At 39.8% G+C, this 18,674-nt stretch overlaps 1 protein-coding gene across 1 annotated transcript in view; it reads left to right on the top strand.

Annotated features, from left to right (window-relative positions):
• LOC145996333 (uncharacterized) overlaps positions 1-18,674 on the top strand; it is a 109,891-nt gene that overhangs the window by 82,866 nt on the left and 8,351 nt on the right. The window contains exons 8-10 of the mRNA XM_083132764.1: positions 2,057-2,510; positions 2,891-4,042; positions 16,331-17,248. Coding sequence (XP_082988890.1) covers positions 2,057-2,510; positions 2,891-4,042; positions 16,331-17,248 — 2,524 coding nt within the window. The remainder of the gene's footprint in view (positions 1-2,056; positions 2,511-2,890; positions 4,043-16,330; positions 17,249-18,674) is intronic.

Raw genomic sequence — 18,674 nt, 5'->3', positions numbered from 1 at the left:
GTGCAGCGTTAGAACGTTCTCCAAACAAACCTCTACGCCGTGTTTCACAAGAGGTGGGCGTGTCAAAATCATCGGCACATACAGTCACTAAGCTACTAAAATTAAAACCATACTCTTATAACACAGGTTAGTGCTCGTTTTGCAATATTTATATAAATGTCTGCATATGTCCATAAAAATAAGCGGGCATTTCAGGCCGCAAATGTCGGCATCTCCGTCAGTGCCGCCCGCCACGCTTCTCCCGATCTCTCGGCTGCAGATCGAAATGGACGCACGGTACTAACTACTCATGCCATGAATTTTGGTATTTTTGATCCTTCATTATGTCTCCATTGCTAACCTGGTTCATACCCAGTCACAACAGCAATTAGTCAATGCAATACAAATAAGTCAAACTTAAAATGAAACAGGTGTTGGACCGCACACACACACACACGCATACACACACAAACACAAGGAGAGAGAGAGGCGGAGGGGGGGGGGTAGGAACACAAAATCCTTCCATAAACTGCCAAGACTCCAACAGAAAGCTTGCTGGAAACAAGTTTGCGTGCTGGCCTTGTCTGCTATTGCCCTACCCCACTTTCTTATCTATACAGGAGCAATGAAGAGTTTCCAACTCGCTTCTGAGTTGGTATAGGAAAAGGGAAGTACATTTCATTTGATCCCGTCTGTACTGCAAGCTTCGCCCACTCGCTTTCCCTGCAAAAGGGAAATTTCCCTTCATGAGGCAACACTGAGTGGAAGCCAATGCAAGGGAAGATAGGGGGATGTCTTTGGGACAGTGCGCTACGAGACTATTCATATGCCTGTTCAGGGGCCCAGTTACCGGCCAGGCTTGCCGGTATATGCCAGTGTTGTCACATCGGATCGGATCGGCAGAAAAGAGCTAAATCCCGCCTAATATGGGAATACTATTTCTCTGAAGCAACTAAAGCTAGACTGCAAAGCCAAGGCTGGCTTCAACTACAACTGAGGCCGGTTAGGTACTAGACGAATTCGTGATTTGGACAAACCTTGCTCCAAAATACTAAGTTGGCAACAGTAGTTCGTACAGCTGGAGTTCTCTTCCACAATTTGACTGCCTGGAGGAATGGAAGGAATCCTGTCGTCTGCTCACCACACAAACATCAAACTGATCCGAGAAATGTATCGTTCTTCTTCTCCTCTCCTATAACAACACCATTAAGCCTTGTTTCCATGATATGAAAAACTCAATATGCTGACCAAGGCAGAAATTTTTTTTTTATATAAAACAAACTAAAAGTAACGTTTCAATCTTCTAGCAAGGTCTTCTTCAGACTCTGCACCAAGTACAAATGTAACAAGGTACAAAACAGGACGATATATATACACACAAAAAATACTCCCCTCCAGACTGTTAGAAAGTAGTTTATGGAACATTGTAGCAGCTAGCTTTCCCTTGTCAAGTGTACTTTCACCTAAAAGGCTAAACATATTTACTTCCATCTAGAATGTGGTTGGACTCTATCTCACGCTCTTTTTCCTTTATTCTTCTTCCTTCTTCTCTCTTGTCCTTTCCACTCTTTCTAACACCTTCTTCCATTCTTTGTTTAACTTCAGTCCCCCATTCCAGTTCATTGTGTCTTCTTCACCTTTCTCCTCTATTTCCTTGGCCTCCTTCCATTTTCTCACTAGTAGCGGAAAAGGGATAATATGAAGCCTGGTAAGTGCTGCACTCTAGCAAGAACTACTTGAAAAGCTGGGCAGTGTCCCTCACCACCACAGGAAGCAGTAAGTTTGCATCTCGAGGTTGAACAGGGCGCGTTAGAACGATTGTTGTGGTTCCCGCCCAAAGTGAAAAGTTTGGAGGTAAGTACCTTTTTGCCTTGTGCTTCTTATTAGTACACAGAATGAAAATACATGGTATACAGTTTTGTAGCATATCAATCAGGCTTTATTCTGGTATTTTGCGTATATTGTTGAGGTGAGTTTGAACACACTTTTGGCCCTCGATACTCGAAGGTAACAGTGGCTCAAATATGGAATAGTAGTATTCCATATTTATACCCCATTTATGTACAAAAATTATTAGCGTGGACTTGCATCTGGATCCAAACCCGAAGATGGAGCAGGACCTTCTGCTAGAAGTGAAGTGGCCACCTCACCTGTTCCTGCAATTAAGAAGAGGCAAGGGAGTAGGGGGAGGAAAGCAGGGACCTCTCATATCCTGACTTCATCACCATATAAGACTTCCATTGAAATGTCCACTGCTGTTAAGAAACAGCCTTCAAAAAACAATTGGAAAGAAGGGAAATCGCCATCACCAAAAGACTGCGAATCATCAGACTCGGACAGCGACGGCGTATTCAGCGTGCGAGATGACTCTTCTGATCTCAGTATGTCAGATGCCAGAACACCAAGTAGTGATGATGCTGAATGTCTCTTCTGTTCTGGACAATTTTCTGATGATAAGCGTGGAGAAGAATGGGTTAAATGCGAAATGTGTGATATGTGGGCTGTAACGTCCCCGGCTTTCAGCCTGGTTTGTACGTTTATAAGTTATCAAGGTTGTATTTTCATTAGTTGATTTTGTAATGGCACTTCTGATCTGTATGTTAATTAATACCCTAAGTTGGTAACTTAAGCACCGAGTTCATATGTATGCCACTAGAGGCGCCTCGGTAGTAGTTATTACTGTGCGCAGCTGTTCAGCGTAACCATAGTAAATCTAAGTAGTTCCTAGAATCGCCACATGCTTACGCTGCGATCGGGGCTCCCAATGCTATAAAAGAAGCCTGATTGTGGCCTTAGTATCCTTTTTCTCCTCCTTTTCTTCATCCTTCACCGAGATGCCGAGGTGTCCATGCCTCGAAATGTTCACCACGCTGTGGAAATAAAGGGATTGTTTGATTCCGCCACACCCCAGCCATGCAACAGGGGAGACGGACGAAACGTGCCCGCAACGAACGATCGCCATCAGCAGCAGAAGAGGGGGATGCAGAATCCACATGCGAGTCCGACAGTGACCACCAGTTCGAGTCGCAGCCAAGCAGTCCGACACGCAAGCCGCCAAGCATTACCATCTTTAACACGACCAGTTACGCAATAACTGACGCAATATGCGACGTGGTAGATAACCATGCACGTTTTATCTTCACCAGAGGAGGTTGCAGAGTTACAGCGCAAGACCAGCGGGGATTCACAAAAATACGTGAATTCCTCGACAGCCAAAAAATCGGATACGCATATGGCTCCTCTGCCAATGCGAAGTTGAAAGTCATCCTCCGATTTCTTCCGGAGGATCTCGACCCTGTGAAAGTAGCTGAATTCCTGACCGAGGAACATGGACTTACCATCCATAGTGCCAGCCGCTTAAAGGCCCCCATCCGACGCTCTCAGCACGCCACTGCAGAGGACAAGAGTACACCTGCTCCCGGACCGCCCAGACGACCACTACCACTGATTCTGGTCGTCCTGCCGAAACTACCGAAGTCCTACGAGATCTTCCAGCTCGACAGCCTAGGAGTATACACGATGAAGGTGGAAAAATACCGTTCCAACCAAATCCTGCAATGCCATGCCTGCCAAAGGGTAGGGCACGGGCAAAGACACTGCTATGCGACGCCCCGCTGCGTAAAGTGTGCGGGCCCTCATAAATTTCCAGACTGCCCCCAAAAGGACAAACCTACTCTACCCAGATGTGCGAACTGCGAACAAGCTCACTATGCCAGCTACAGGGGTTGCCCCCTGTTTCAGAAAATTAAGAAAGAACGACGGGCCCCATCGGACCCGAAACGCATCATAGCACCCCGGCCTATTCGACCAGACGTCCCGGTGACGACCCCAGCCCGGGATTATCGTCCACGCACCATTTCTCGACCGGCCAATCAAAAGCCGCCACTACGTAGGAAGGACGTACGTCATCCAGCACCACGACCGCCTACAAGCAACACAGCACCTCCGACATTAGACCACGCATCACTGCTGGATCTACTAAGTCAGCTAGCGCAGCCTGACGTCCTTCCAGGCCTCATCCAGCTTCTTAAGGGACTACAAGAAATACGGGCAGCCCCGGATCGTTCGACGCGTCGACGAGTGATCACACATCTCGTCGACACGCTCGTACCTTAGGGTACTATGTGTTTTATGTTGTATTGTATTGTGTCGTCCCTTATTTTCTTGGGTTTGGGAACATATGCCATATACCCTCTAGCGACAGTTGCAGAGTGGTCCCTGAAAATATTGATGTAACCCCAAAAATGTTGTAACTGAATAAAGAAGCGATGCCTGTAAATGATAAAGTAATTCAAGATGCATGTCTCATTATGCTGATGTCCTGACCGATTCAAACGGTCAAAAAAAAAAAAAAAGCCTTAGTATCAGTTGGTTTGTGGACACTGACTGGAGCACATCGAGGGCTGGCTCCTCAGCTTAGGCTGAGAGATCCACTTCCAGCCCTAACAGCCTGGTCTGAACCCGGTTAAGACTGTGGAGAGGTATCCGAACCTTGGTTCGACCCCAGCCTCGTGCTGAGGAACAAGGTACCCGAGCCTTAGTTGGCTCGTCCCTAAGTCTTTAACTGAGCGGTAGGTAATCGAACCAGATTCGATCCCGGCTTCGTGCTGTGAGGAGTCTCTTGTCATACCAACTGGTTCGACCCCCGGTGTTGTCACCGCGTACCGTGGGAAGGCACCCGAACGTAAGTTCGTACCAGTATGTATATACTGAGAGTAAAAGTGCCAGAACGTTTCTCTTTTGGTTTATATATATCCCCACTCCTCGCTCTGAGAGAGATAAGGTGTTTAACGAGGGCCATGACTATAATCAGGATAAGTAAATGTTAGTATCAATGTCATTGGCACTTGATTAAAAGTTAGTTGCGCCAAAGTAGGGAAACTTTAGAATTAATAAGGGGAAAATTTTAATAATATTAAATTGTTTAAGAATTGTATTAATTTTGGTATATGCAAGTTTTTCTCATTCTGCCATTGTAAACGAGTGTGCAAAGGAATTTTTATTGTAAATTGGACTTTGTAAATTATAATAATTGTAAGCAAGTTTTGACTAAAGTATGTTCAACGGGCCTTTATTTAAATAAATAGTTATGCAATGTTTCATAATCGAGTTTCCCATATTTTCACCCAGCAAGCCCTGAGTGTATAACAGTTCTCATACTCCCGACATATGTGAGTAGCAATAATGGGTAATGCAACAGCGGCGGCCGTTGGCGTACCGTTCGCCTGCACCTTGGTTGCCGTCGTTTCGTGTCTTTACGAACGTTGCAGGGCTCATACTGAATGTGTAGGATATGATAATGGACTTTACATTTGCAATTTTTGTAAGTAGGTAAATAGTGCCCTCATAATCATAGTGATACAGACATGTACAGTTCAGAAACTTTCTCATATTTGTGACTTTACAGTGTTCATTTATTTCATGTTTTCACTACAATTGTTTATTGTGTTTATATGTTCATTTTCTGCACAATGTTGCCAGTATTCCATATTTGTACCCCATTTTATTTTGGAGCAATCATGTCAACTTTTAGGAAAATGTTATTTGCAAATACTTACTATACTACGTAGTCTAAACCTTATATTCTATTAAAGAACTAATTAAGGAAGAAGAGGGTAGTTTCTCACATACATTCTTCAAAAAATGTGCCATTGTATGGTCAAAAACAAAATGGTATTCCATATTTGTCCCCCTTCCTCTATTCTCTTCTCCCTTCCTATCTGCTTAGCCTCATCCCACTCTATGTCATGTCCTGTTTCTCTCGTGTGTTTAAATATCGCATTTCTCTCTCTCTCTCAAGTCGTACATCATCCCTATGTTGTTTCGACCTGTCTTTCAGCCTCTTTTCCGTTTCTCCTATGTACACAGTCTGACATTCTTCACATTTCACTTCGTAGATAATCCCTTCCTCTTCCTCTTCTCTGCCTTCGTCGTCATATTGAGTTTTTCACCTCTCAACCTCATTTGCAAAGAAACAAATGAAGAAATGACAAGGCTCTACCACTATTCATTGGGTTTTCGTAGTAATGGATGATATTCAGCGAACAACTTCCCCCACAATTCATTGCGCGAAAGCACGCACGATGCAATGATTCCGGCAAACGTTTCGGAGCGTGTTGGAAGCCCGTTTGGTAAGTATTGCGATCACAACTTTTGTGGCAGTGATTCAAGGTACAAATATAACGATTATATGCCAAATGTAGTCTTTCATATTTTCCTAAGACTCGTAGCAAAAAACAGAGTATCTAAAAAGATGCTATTTGCCACAAAACAACGTTGTATATATCTACGTAACATACGAAAAAAATACAGTACTATGGAGCCTGTTTCTCATGGAATCAATCGGGCCTATCCGATAGTGGAGTTGCTAATGCTATCCCCTTGTAATCGAAGGATCCAAAATTCGATTCCCGGTGGAGGGGAATTGAATTTTTTTTTTTAAAAAAAAAAAGTGAATTAAGGTCAAACTTTGTCTCGTGGAAATAATAATTTATAGAAATGTTCCGAAGTACAAAATTGTGTACTATATTTTCGAAGGCCGTAACGTATCATTATCACTTTTCGTATGTATATTCAGGCAGCCATAGAAGATATGCTGAAAAACGTACAAATATACGCATACTGTGAACGCATCCGCTGACTGATAAGCAGCATTTCATTTTCTTGTGGACGTTATTATAGATCGTACAGCAACCACGCGTGTTGCAAAGCATGCGGTTGTAAAGAGTAGCATAAAAGTCATATCACGTTATCCATAAACACAGTAGTTGCCTTAAAATACGATTCATATTTCACCCCGGATTGGAAAAATCATGTCATCTTAACCTCCGACGAAACTGTCTGAATGTATGTTTCTCTCACAATTAATACATAAACAATGGCATACACACAACACACACACACACACATCGGGTCATTTTCATGCACGCAGCATATGCTTCGCTTCACGCTTGGTGTAGTTTGCCGGACTGAGCCACACCACGTGCGGATTTGGCCAGATTTCCCACCACGCTCTGCGCCGCTGACGTCACATTGAATATCATCCATTGTCTCATGAGTGGTAGTTCTTGCTAAGAGTGTTTGTGGCTAAATCACTGAGTTGATGAAAAAGATAGAACAAAATTAAGAAAAATCTAGGTTGAAGGCATGTTTTTTTTTGGGGGGGGGGAGTGTAGATGATAACTTCTAGCAGAATAATTGTCGTATTGATGGCCGGTAACACCTTTGAAAATGTTACGCCACGCCACTGTTAGAAGGGCATATCCTATATTTTTTACACGCAGAACAAGAATATTCATTCATACTTTATTGGTGTTAGCCGTACAAAAACAAGAACAGTAAAGGCCAGTCATGAAATCAGTAATCAACTCTCAGAGATCTGACTCACAGATAACAGAATAAAGACTATACACATCCTACAACCTTGTACTTTACGCACGAGATGGTAGGTGGCACCAGCGTCCAGCTTCAGTACGTATATCACGTTAATCGAAGAGTGAATATGCCCTTCTTATGTTCAGCGGCGGCGCCAGAATTAATCATTTAGAGGTGCTGAGGAGGTGCGGAATGAAATTTAGGGGGTGCGACGTTGAAAATAAAGAAAACATGATATGTGCATGCATGTTTTAGCCACTCAATCAAATACCAATCAGCTGTTAGTTAGTCATTTATGATAATATGTCCATGAAACTGAAGAATACTAGCGACTTTCTTGTGCTTGATTTTAGAACAACAACGGTATGTTTCGACATTTGACAATGGAAGTTATTACCAGTGCCAAGGGTAAACCTTGTCTCTTACTGGACGGACATCAGTACCGTGTTGGCAGTAAGACTGAAAATGTTATCTACTGGAGATGTGTAAAGGAACACCGGCTGAAGTACAAAAACCCATCAGTGTGTTCCGAATGTTGCAGAGTTGGAAGTTGTAAAAACAATGTCTGTGTGCAGGAAAGGAGCAAAGGAGGAACTGTCTACGCCGGTGAACGTCGTCTACAAACAAGAATTTGCGAAATTGACGAATAGATAGCCTTACCATATTTTTTTGGGTCCAACCTAGGACATATTCGCGATCAACTCTTTACTGCTGAATTTCAGGGTTTTTTTACAAAAATAAATTGAAATTACTTAAAACCTTAACATTTTTTTGGAACATTAAACTATAAATTGTACAAGAAAAAATATTAACATTATTTTCTAAAATCAATCAATTAATTTTCAAATGTTTAATTGAATAATACATTTTCTGATGTTTAGGAAGCCTCTCTGTTCTCTGTTCTGTTAGTTGACTCAGTTGAACTTTTCACTAGACATGACTTTTTTCAGAAATGTCTTGTTTGTTTTAATAACATCATAAAATTCACAACATGGAAGTTCTGAATTAATTTTAACATTCAACAGATGTTTAACAGTGGATACAAGAAGTTTAACTTGAATTCCATCCTCTATGCTGAAATATCTACAACAATTGGAACAAGTTCTACTTCACTTCTGTTTGAACTATCCATCGATAATGTAACATAATTAATGTTTTCTAAAGAACGCAACACATTATCGAAAACAAATGGCGAAATAACATTAACAATTATTGCCTTGGTTTTGGTTCTAGCAGATGAAAAGTTTGGGTCATATAACTTTTTAACTAGTTTAGAAGTGCAGTCTGATGTGTTGAAACTGAGTTTGTGTCTAGCAGTGTGGTATGAAAATGTAGCTTCTTTAGCAGCACACTCCAGATCACTGTTATTCACATCTTCGGCTTTAAAAAAATCTTTTTATGTTTGCTGAAGCAGTAGCATTAATAGTACTCCTATGTTTAAATGTTTTCACGTGGTCTTCAATATCAACTCTTCCTTTATGTGCAAGAGAAAATACTCCATTGCAGAGTGTACATTGCACACGTTCACTGTCACTGTCGTTACACAGTTTCAAGAATTTGTATTCCTGCTGCAGGTTAAAAAAAACACATTAAATACACACTTTCATTTGTCCATTGCCAAATGCAAAGCCCTTGTAAATAGTTATAATTATCAAAAACATGTAGACGAGTTACTTCACACGCTTGCAAGACCAAGACGCTCACGGAAGTACGAAAACGAAAACGCTCGGAAGTCGATATCTCGAAGAAAGAAAAAGTATAATCTATCTTTATAATCGATCGATCCTTGCCGGTCATAAATTTTGGTCATGAATATTCAATACCGGTAGCTAATTTCATGTTCAGATTCTGAAAACCCCGGACATTTTGCAATCCCGGACATCACCCCGGACATCACTAAAAAACCAGGACTGTCCGGGCTAATCCCAGACGTATGGTAAGCCTACAAATAGAGGTTATGAACTAGTTACTGAAATTCCAAAACATGATAACGTAAAAACCTCTGTGTGAAATACGTAGGAAAACATTGGGAACGACCCAAAATCCGATTGGTAGTTCCGAAATCTCTGGATGAAAATGTCTTGAGACTTTCCGACGGGACGAGCTTCCTTATGCTTGACCTGACAGTGGACAACGAAAAGAAATGTCTGGTGTTTGCAAGTAACAGTGGCAAGAAATTATTAACATCTTGTGATTCTTTCTACCTTGACGGAACATTCAAAAGTTGTCCGAAACAGTTTGAGCAAATTTATTCAATTCATGCTGATGCAAGAAGTTCCGAAGAGGAAACAAACATCTGGCCAGCCGTTTAAGTGTTACTAGAAGATAAAAAGAAATCTACATATATGCAGTTGTTTACGGCGCTCAAACATTGTGGTTGGACTCCGCAGCATGTTAAAGCAGACTTTGAGATGGCTGTAATAGAAGCAATAAGACAAGTGTTTCCTCAAGCATCAGTATCAGGTTGTAATTACCATTTCAATCAATGCCTTTGGCGTCATATACAAAACATAGGTCTAGCCACAACATATAAGGAAAATGAAGATATTAGGAAAACATGTATGTGCGCAGCTTTAGCCTTGATAGCGCCTGAAAAAATTGACGAAGCGTGGCTATGCATCATGCAGATCACTCCCCAGAATGAGAAGCTGATGCAGTTTCTTGACTATTTCTAGATCAATGGCTGGACAATGCTTCTTTGCCGAAAACCATGTGGAATGTTTATAGACAAAGACACAGGATAAACAACCCTGTGGAAGGTTGGAATAACAAGTTAAATAGGATGGTGGGAATACATAAACCAAATGTTTATCTCCTCATTCAGAAACTGATGGAAGAAGCTGAGTAGATGAGCGTCAAAATTATAGCTAAAGACATAGGCATTCCAGGTCGCAAGAGAAGAAAACAGTATATTGAAACCGACAGGCGTATAAAAGCAATTTTAGACAAAGATATTGAAACTGAAGATTTATTTCGTTGCTTCAATTCTCTGTCGTACGTTGCAAAGTTTGATTGAAGATAGTTCTGAAAAGTTGACGAAGCTGTAATAGAAGCTGCTGATAGAAGAACCTTTAAACCACCTTCGTGCATTAATCTACACGTTGTCAAGTCCCAAGTCTGGAAAGAAAAGTGCGAGGGAAGGTTCTTATTGATAATCATACTGTGCGCTAATCCCACTAACACCTGAGATCCTATGCGCTAGTCCCACGAAATCTTGCTGTGCGGTGTTATTTTTCGCGGTGTAGGGCAAAATTCGGTGTTACTAATTTAAAATCGGTGTCATTTTTACATGCATTTTTACTGTCCTTCTATGCTCAAGATTTTCACATTGTTCTAGTTCCGGAAAATTGAGACAAATTTTAGTTTTAATGATCTTTGTGAGAATTTACCAAATTGCTTCCATTTGAAAAACTATTTCATCTCATCAGCCACTAAATATGAAATGCTTATTGAATCATAACATATTTGAACCCATAATCACATTTCCCTAACATTGCAAATAAATCCCTCTGTGATCTCAAAATGCAGTTTTCTGTACACCCACATACCCCCCCCCCCTCTCCGAAACACAACAGGTGCTTCTCCCTGAAATTTTTCTGTTCTTGCGAAATTTGCCTTCTGGGAAGATCCCACCGAGCGAATTATATTTCAGGACGAGGTTAAACACTGTCAGTCACGTATGCGCCAAACTGCAATAAATGAAGAGTGATAATCTCTTTTGAATCGAACTATTACCAGCTAGACTGCCACGCTCACTCGCATACCAGTAAAGGGTTAATTACTGCAAGTGAACTTTCGGCACACCCTGTAGTGCCGTTTCTGACCTTGTGCACATCTTCAATCTGCTCTCATTAAGAGTGGCAATATGTTTTGTGGGATCATATCGAGAAAATTGGCAGCAAACCAAGATGCAATTCGTCTCGCGTTACGTAACAATAATATTACTTCCCGCTCCGATAGGTCAAGGTTCTGACAAGACGTATGTTGTCCGGTGTCTGAAACACGCACGGGGACGTTCATGTAGCGACATTTCAGAAGTGACTGGCCGAACTGTCCCGTGCTGCGGTAAGATAAAGGACTTAATTTATCTTAGACTACATAGTACAGCACCGTGTTTCTCTGTTATGTACGTGGGGGGAGTTACCGAATCAGTGGTGTATTTGGGATTTCATTTCAGAAGGTAGGTTTTGTTTAGATATGCAAATTTGTATCTACATGTTACCAGTCGGTAACTACACTATTGTTTGCGTTTCTAGGTACCTTAGAACATTGGCTCTAACCTAAGTCAATAAATCTTGAGATAGCATTTACATAGGGTTGCCAGACGTCCCGCATATACGGGATTGTCCCCCTTTTAAAGAAATATCCCGGTGTCCCAGAAAATGTTCTCGGGACGCCCATTTGTCCAGTATTTAGCTAAAGAAAAAACGAATTCAAGTTTCAAAATCATTTTATACAACAAGAAATTAATAACAATTTATAACTAACCTAATTGGATACCAATTACCATTTACCACTCAATCCTCGTTGGCGTAGAACTGCTCATTGTCGATTGTCGATATGTCGAATAAGAAGCGACTCACGACTGGCAAAGGCAGTTAGAACTGCTCATTGTCGATTGTCGATATGTCGAATAAGAAACGACTGGCAAAGCCAGTTCTGGTTCTAATACAGCTCTCACTTATTTCTTTTCTTGGTCAATGGAATCAATGTGGAGTGGATAATATTCAGGGCTTAGGTAATGTAAAAGGTTTTCTTTCATTTCGTCATGCCAAAAAGAAAGTGATTATTCTAAGGTACTCTTAAAGGATGCCAAGTGTTCACTAAAATATTAATATATTTTGTCAAAATGTTAGAAATTCGGCATTACCAATGCTTTAAACTGCAATTGATTGTGTAATGTTTAAAAATGTTATAAAAATAAATTTAACTATATCCATGTCTATATGTCCCGTTTCTTTTATTTTAGAAATCTGGCAACTCTACATTTACACATAATTTAGAAACCGTATATGTACATTGCAAGTAAACTCAAACTCATGCATGAAATGCGTAACCAACCAGGAACACCAAGAACTTGACCAAATTTCTATTGCCAAGTTCAAACTCAATTTCCATTTAACCTACGTACAAGTTTCTTGTAAACACTTTAATACAAGCAAAATGTAAGAAATATGCCAGGAAAACTCGTGGAAAACAGCCTGCTGTTACCTCGGCTCAGGGGTGCCAATCCCCCCCCCCAAGACCTTTGACGCACCCCACCCCAAAGATAGAACATCCCCCCGCCCCCATTATGCCGAATTATTTACTCAAATTATTTTGGCCAGACAAAATTTGCGGAACAATACGTATATAATACAGACATATTTAAGCAATATATGTTTACTTTAGATGCTTTAGGCTCACTTTCATGTTTGCTAACATAAAACGTACAAAACTGATCAGGCCACTGCCATCGTTAGTGTACTGAACATTATTCTTAACAGTCTGCTTGACTAACCTTGTATTAATGCGAACAGCACGCCACCCCTTCTAAACCGATTCTAAGGGCATAACAGAAGGTGTTTATTTCAACTCCATCGCCACGATCAAACACAGGTATGTAGAAAAACTGTACATAATAACCATAACTAAAAATATCAATAACAAGTCAATCAAAGAAAGGATCCCCCCCATTTTTGTGTCAAGATATATATAGAATTGGTATAAAATTGTGTCCCCCCCAAAAAATTACCATGACGCAGGCGCGTCATGATTCACCACTGTGGGCACCCCTGCCTCGGCTCGGCGATGTCGGTCAGTTGCAGAATGGTGACCTCCTTTAACCCACAAGGGTGAATACTTTTCGGCAGGCAATTTTTTTATGACTGGACCATTATTGGAGATCAATGATTCTTCAATTGTTATTTCTACATAGTTAACAAATGGTACCAGGTACCTATACTATATATATCTTTTCCGTTCCATTTTCAGTGGGATAAAAATATCGCTGGCAGGGATTTTTTTTCATTTTCCGGGGTAAAATTTCTTGTGGCAGGGAAATCACCGGTATCCAGGCACGTATCTAGAAATATTTCGGGGGGGGGGGGGTCCGAACCAAGTGTTTCATAATAATAATTGTTTAAATGATAATAATTATATTAAATTAATTAAATCTACATATTAATTGATATTGTATTTTTACTACACGAGTAGCTAAAAAGACGGTATGACAATAGATATAACGGCACGTATTCATTATCTAGCTTACTTGATAGCCAAAATTAAGGAAATTAATGTAAAATACATAAAGAATTGAATATTTGTTCAATAACAAGAGAGAATGTTAGATCCAGTTGACTTAAAGTTCATGATTAATATTTTATGCATATTATTACAAGTTGAAGTGTACATAAGTCTTCTTTTGTACTGTCATTCAAAGTTATGATCCCAATATAATCCTTGCCAATAAGTTCAGCGGAAATAACCATCGACTGAACAACAAATGTTAAATAAGTATATTTTCATTATTTAATTTTAGTAAATCTTTCTGGAGGGGGGGATCCGGACCCCCTGAACCCTCCATAAATACGTCCTTGCCCCGCGTTAATTCGCACACTGGCTATGTGGTTAACCGCAGCACAAAATTGGCATAGTTTTAAACTTTTTAATTAAGTTTCCGAACCCTCGTGTCTGGTTGGCTAAGTATATTGACTCAGGGATTTCTTATAAGCACGAGTCCAAGCTACTGGTTCATTTTATTTCGCTTTTGTGCCACGTTTGCTAAACGTGAAGATGAGGATGAATGACGATGAGATGAAATGGATGAAGGGACAATCACACACACACACATGGACAGAACACACAACAAATCCTACAGAGGCTGTAAGTCCTAATTCTTCTTTGCGTCTTTTATTACTGTATTTACTACCCTATTTTTCCTTGTACACATTAATCACCAACGCATTTGAAAATAAAATTGTATTTCTGTAAAATAGAATATGTCATGATGTAATAATTGTTTTCATTATTATTTTTAAAGCTCGAATACATTGAAACGAGACTCAGATAGACAGATAACGCGTCAAGTACGGGTCGGTCATGGTCTAGAAGGTCTGAACCTCCCTTAGCCCCTCTCTAGCTACGGGCCTGTCCTGCTTTCAAAATTAGTAGCATTCATTGAACCATGATTGTCCAGTTAACTGAACGATCCATCTAGAACAGTTGTATTACACCCTCTGATAGTACAAGGACAAGGCTACTCGTACTGTGATTTATTTCAACAATTTGCAATATCCCGTTCATGAAGTCTCATTATTCCATTATGCACATCGTAAATTTTACTCAAGGTCATTCACGACGCATGCATTGGTCAGTTATTTGCAGGACTACTGTAGATGGCAAAGACCAAATGTTTTCTGAGGAAGAAAAATGTAAAATAAATCGATTTGAACTTGCACAATTGCAAGTCATGCATGTTGTATTGTAAACATTAGCCAGTTATTTGCAGACTAACTCAGGGTAACAAAGTTCAAATGTTCTTTCTGAAGTTAGAAGATGTACAAATCAATATAAACTAGACATTAAACAAGTCTTACTTAAACTTGTACTGTTCCAAGTCATGCATGCTATTGTGTCATAGACATTATCCAGTTATTTGCAGTACAACTGCGGATATAAAAGTTCAAATGTTCTTTTCTGGGGTTAGAAGATGTACAAAAACTGGATATATATTTAAAAAAACTTAAACTTGAAACGTTTCAAGTCATTCATGCTATAGTTTCGTAGATTTTGGTGGCCAGTGTTTTGATATTATGGTATTCTTTTACCACGAATATTCTTTGTGTTAGCAAAGCCACAATTTTAGAAGCAGAATGTCAAAAATCGATACTAGTTCATGAAAGAGACTACCATCTAGCGATAAAATAAGACGAGGTGAAACGAAACTAGACTCGTTGCAGCCTCGTTCCGTTTCATAAAACAGGAAGTCTGTTTCGTTCTCTCTCGTTTCGTTATGTAAACTTCAGTTTTGTTCTTGTTTCCAGCCTCGCAATAGTAAATGTGCCAGTGTTAAAATAATATTAGCACAAACTGCAAGATTAGAGCTTGCACATTGAACAACACATAGAAACACTGTTTAAAAAGGTATTGAACAATTTTTCAGAGCAGATAATATTTCTAATTTTATTCTTCACAATCGGTAAACCAATAATTAAATATACATAAAACCTTTACATTTTATTAAATATACTGCACTTAAAGAAACCATTGTTCCTTTAACTTCACTTCAAAGCAAGAACCGTTAAAATCTGTCCATTTGTTCTCCAGATACACGACTTTAAAGAGATATATGCAAATAATTCAAGATGGCGGTGCGTCATGTTGGACACCTTTAGGTACATCAGGCGAACATGAGTGCTGGAGAAGGAATGTGCCAAGATTGAGGTTTATATCTGGTGTGTAACGATTATTTTAATTGTGATATATGTACGTGTGAACTCAATCCTGTAAGCTAGACATTTATTTCTCTGTGCAACCTTTTCCCCTTTTTGCGCTTAATATTATTTTTATTATACAGGGTGGTCACAAAGTGGGTGTACCCCATTTTTTTTCGATACTACAGTGGTTGTTGTTGTTATAGCGATGTGTCCTGATTGTTCACTTGTCCAGGACATCGGTATGGAGACCATCATGATCGTCGAACAAGTGAATTCTGCGCCATGTACTGGCAGATGTTTTGCGGAGATATTCCGGCGTCACGTCCTATCAGCATCAGAGAGTTCATTAACGTGACAAGAATGGTACTGCTTGCACTTTAAAATCAAGTTTCATGTGTTTCATCATGGTCGAACGATTGCAAATCCACAACAATTAAACATAATTTATGACGAAAATCCAGGGGTACGCCCACTTTGTGGCCACCCTGTATGTTTTTCCAGCCATTTCTCATGCTTTATCTAAGTGTTTACTTTTTTACAGAAACTCCGGTGACACTGTTGAACCATGATTGAGTTCGTAGCTCTAATTGGTGCGGTGCTAATTTGTGTTTACCTGTATCTAACGTGGAACTATGACTTCTGGCACAAGCAAGGGGTTCCGTACGACAAACCAGTGGTCCTTTTAGGATCCTTGAAGGATGTGCTTACAACCAAGAAACACATATCCGTTTACCAGCAGGACCTATACAACAAGTACCACCAGTATCCGTACGTTGGGTTCTTCACTCTCAGGCAACCAGCCCTACTGGTCAGGGACCCAGAACTGCTGAAGACCATCTTGGTCAAAGATTTCGACGTTTTCATCGACAGGAACTTCCACCCTGACGAAAATGTCGACCCTCTTGTGAGCGGGATGCTTTTCGCCATCAGAGGAAACCGGTGGCGACATCTGCGAGTCAAGATGACGCCAACGTTCACTTCTGGAAAGATGAAGAGGATGTTCCAGTTGGTGTCGCAGTGTGCTGATGAGCTATCTGAGATCTTCGTCCAGAACTCCAAGATGGAAGAGATAGTGGAGATTAAAGATCTCATGGCGAGGTACACCACGGACGTAATATGCTCATGTGCCTTTGGGATACAGTGCCACAGCCTGAAGGACCCAGAATCTAAATTCCGGGCAATGGGCAGGAAGCTATTTGAGCCGTCGCTCAGACTTGCGATCGCAGGAGCAGGAAACTTCTTCTTTCCTGCCCTCGTACGGTTTCTTCGTGTATCTTCAATTCCTACTAGCATCGCAACCTTCTTCAGGTCGGCTATGAAAGACACCATTGAGTATCGAGAAAGGAACAATGTGACCCGCCCTGATTTCCTTCAGCTTCTTCTTGATCTGAAGAACAAGGGTAAAGTGGACGAAGAAGGAGATGATGATGAAGACAAAGAGAAGAACAATGGATACTCCAAGTTAAGTTCGGGGAGTGGTAAGTAAGTCAACATGGTCCTAGAGTCAATGAAGATGCCATTTCATTTAATTCTTGTTTCCAACAGTGTAGTTAAGGCCTTCTTTCTCTTCATTCAACTCAACCACTTTTAAAATGTAACAATGTGCAGAAGTTTGAAACAGGAATGTTCGTATACGCAATAAAAGGTTTATAAACACTGAAATGTAAAAGGGCAAAAGAATGCCTAACTAAAGTAAACACCCTTAAATATATTTTACAGTTACCAGCAAATTTTGATCGTAAAGTTTATACGTATTGTGTGTCACGTCACAAAAAATCGTTCATTGGAATTTTGATATCTGTTGGAACCATTTATAACGGAAGATAAAGATGATAATACTAAAGATGATTTTTATGCAGAGTTAGAACAGGTCTTTGATAAATTTTCCCAGTATGATATGAAAATTCTGTTAGGTGACTGTAATGCACAGATTGGCAAAGAAGACATATTTAAACCTACTATCGGTAAATAAAGTCTTCATGAATTAAGTAATGATAATGGTATAAGATTAATTACTTTTGCAACCTCAAAGAATTTAATTATGAAAAGTACCACCTTTAAACATAAATATATCCATAAATATACCTGGTCTTCTCCAGATGGTAAAACTCATAATCAGATAGATCATATTCTCATTGATAAAAGAAGGCATACTAATATAATTGACGTTCGTTCACATAGAGGTGATACTTGAAAAGTAAAATTAACGAAATTGAAACAAACAGCAAAAATAAAAATATTGAGATTTATATAAAGGTGTAAATGAATTTAGAAAGGGGTGGCTGACTAAAAGTAAACTTGATAAAAGATAAAAACTGTGATTTTTTGGCTGACCAAAGCGATATTTTAAATAGATGGAAGAACTACTTTAGTGACCTTTTAAATGTTCATGAAGGAGATAAATCAGAAGTAAATGAAGTACACACAGCAGAACCTTTAGTTCCAGAACATAACTTGACTGAAGTTAAAGATGCTATTTAAAGGCTAAAGAATAACAAAGCACCTGGCATTGATTTAATACCAGCTGAGTTAATTAAATATGGTGGAAATTCGTTAATATGTCAAATTCATAAGTTAATTTGTTTAATATGGAATAACGAAGAAATACCTCAACAGTGGAAAGAATCCATAATTGTTCCTGTGTTTAAAAAAGGTGATAAAATGAACTGCAATAATTACCGTGGAATTTCTCTACTCTCAACAAGATATAAAATATTATCTAACATACTTTTAGCAAGACTAACCCCATATGCTAATGAAATTATAGGTGATTATCAATGTGGATTTAAACGTAACAGATCAACTACAGATCAAATTTTTCACATTAGACAGACACTTGAGAAAATGTGGGAATATAATCAAAATGTCCATCAGCTATTCATTGATTTTAAAAAAGCATATGAT

This window comes from Lepisma saccharinum, chromosome 12 (genome assembly GCF_977018435.1).
Source record: "Lepisma saccharinum chromosome 12, izLepSacc3.1, whole genome shotgun sequence".
NCBI lineage: Eukaryota > Metazoa > Arthropoda > Insecta > Zygentoma > Lepismatidae > Lepisma > Lepisma saccharinum.
Note: the sequence above shows the minus strand (reverse complement) of the source record. Positions and strands in the feature narration are given on the sequence as shown.